Source organism: Ornithodoros turicata, unplaced genomic scaffold (assembly GCF_037126465.1).
Source record: "Ornithodoros turicata isolate Travis unplaced genomic scaffold, ASM3712646v1 Chromosome12, whole genome shotgun sequence".
In the NCBI taxonomy this organism is placed as follows: domain Eukaryota; kingdom Metazoa; phylum Arthropoda; class Arachnida; order Ixodida; family Argasidae; genus Ornithodoros; species Ornithodoros turicata.
The window spans coordinates 844,779-847,265 of NW_026999301.1; the positions used below are offsets into that span (position 1 = coordinate 844,779).

Consider the following 2,487-nt stretch of genomic DNA (forward strand, 5'->3'; position numbering starts at 1 on the left):
CAATGCCGAAGAGATTTTCAATTGGATCTTGAGATGTCCGGGATGTCAAGAGATATGAAAAGCCTAGCTTCTTGGTAACATATGTTAGCAAGGACAGCGTACTGCTAATCGTTACCCTGAGGCCCACTGCTGTGGGCTCACTCAAGAACCCCACACCTTTTGTGTGGGCCTCCCAAGTGTTCAAGTAGAGCAGAAAGTCTTGCAGTGCCTTTGCCTGTGATGAGTTGGGGCGGAGGGCCTGCGCAGGGTAGCGGGAGGTCATCGTACGGATGAGCTGATTAATCATGCTGCAAAAAAATAAATGGGACATCTTTCAGCATTCCACATTCATGCTGACAGGGTAAGGCCACCAAGGCAAGCACAACATAAATATTTACCGAAAGAAATCGACGGTTGCATCAATGTTTCCATAGGCAGCTTGCAGATCATCTTTATAAAAGTTCAGACCCCTCAGGACTTTGTCACCGAATAGCTGGAATGCCAAGCCTACCCGCATCTTCTCAAAGCTATTTGGGTACAGGTGGCTCCGTGTTATGCCTGGCATCACTTGAAGAGTCACGCTGTTGGCATCCAACTTGTATGCCTGCACCACATAGTCAATAAGAACCTGAACGAAAGGCTGTGATTAGACATGTCCCGGCATAAATCCTTAACCAGCCATATTTATTATTTAACAATTTTGTTTTATACGCTTACCCGTCCCTGCGGTGTGTTGAAGCCTTGCTGGACAAGCCTGTTGCGGAGGCACTTGATAAGGTGAGGGAAGTCTGATATAAAGTGCAGCTTCCTTTCAGGATTCACAGGATGCGTAGAACTACACCGAATGTTCTTAGCCGTTGCTCCGATCCCAAAGAGACGCCACATTTTTCGGTTCCAGGTGGCTCCATCACACGAAATGAAGTCAACAAACAGGCCAGCATTTTCAGCCATAATTATGGCCTCAATGAGAATCTTGGCGAGGAGGTCACCTTTGACGTTAGAGTTCGTGGCAAAGACACCAAGAATCTGCGTCCATTTACCAACGAATGGTGCGAACATAATCACCATACCATGGTTGCACGGCAACCGGCGTTCAGCTTCCGGCGTGAAAGGCCCAAGATCAACAAACCCATCAATCTTGCCTGAAGACTTCACTTGAAAATGCTCAGAAAGTTTCATTTCGTCTACTAGGATTCCACCATGGCAATGAAACTCTCCCATGTTCCGTGTTTTCGTTTTCAGAGCACGCATAATCTCCTCGTTGAAGCCAAAACAGGTCTTGTAGCGCCGGAGATAGCGGTTTAGTGTGCTTTCACTTGGAAGGGCAAGAATTTGTTGCCTTCGCATGTGCTTGTACAGACGAGGACTTTTCAGCTTCATAAGGATACATTCCAGAATCCATTCCTTACTGTACCGCATTCCCTTTGCACTTTTTTTGGCAGCTTGTACACAGTGTCTAACACATTCCTTTTGCTTCTGCGGCAGATCAGCAATTTGACTCTCAAGGGTGGACTCCTCAATGGCTGCTGTCCTTGCTTGCAAAGACTGCAATCTTCTGCTCAAGTTAGTCACCCTGCATTGAAGTCGCTTGGCTTTTCTCCTCACTGCCCTGAGCTTCATGACGAGTGTCCTGGAGGAAGCAGTGCGTTTTGAAGGGAGTGTCCTGAAGGGGGCTGTTTTTTCCACACGCGACTTCCTCGTCAGCAGCACTTTCCGTAGGTACTTGCAGTGAATACACGCTGCTCCTGGAAGAATGAAAAATGCATAAGTCGTATGCAGCTTATATCACCCAAGATGCAATCATATGACACACTCTTACCTTCTGTTTGTCCCGATCCTTTGCACTTCTTGCTGAAGTATGTGCCTTCTGTAACGGTCAGCTGTTGCCACATTGGGGATGTGATGTGACAGGTGGGCAGGTCATTTTGGTCCAGCGCTCCCTTGCATGAACTGCAACTCGCAACGTCTGCAAGCAGTGCCTCAGCGTCATCTCTGGTTCTGAGCGCACGTTTGCAATACAGCTTTCCTCTCACATAAGCTTTTCCGGTCACTTCGTTCGAATCTTGTTCCGGCAACATAACGACGATCTTCTCTGTTTTTATGTCGACTTCAGATCCCGTGACAAGTGAGCCGACAGAGTACACAACCCCAGGCGTATCTGGGAACAACTGTCGTGCCCAAAACTTCGAGGGAGTGCGGAGGTCCAAAGGGACAATGCATCTGAAATTGACGTCGCCGTGCTCTTCGCAGGCGGTGTCAGGTTCGTTGCTGAAATCGGCGACTTCAACGTCGTTCCCACCTTCACGCCGAACGTACTTCGTTGGCACATCAGTGACAGGGCTCTCGTGTGGTCGTTTTCTTTCAGCCCTCTTCTTGGGCAGCTTCTTCGACAGCCGTTCTGGGAGATTCGGCAATATCGTGGGCACCGCACCCTCTGCCAGTGCCGGTTTTCCACGTGGTATTCTCACTTCCTTTCCGTCGATGATGTGAACATAGTCTCTAACGATG

The 2,487-nt window shown here is 48.7% G+C and overlaps 1 protein-coding gene across 1 annotated transcript; it reads right to left on the reverse strand.

The window, feature by feature from the left end:
- Positions 1 to 684: 684 nt before the first annotated feature.
- LOC135371698 (uncharacterized) lies at positions 685 to 1,772 on the reverse strand. The gene has a single exon (XM_064605672.1). The coding sequence runs from the start codon at positions 1,597 to 1,599 to the stop codon at positions 685 to 687; it is 915 nt and encodes a 304-aa protein (XP_064461742.1). The 5' UTR covers positions 1,600 to 1,772.
- Positions 1,773 to 2,487: the final 715 nt, after the last annotated feature.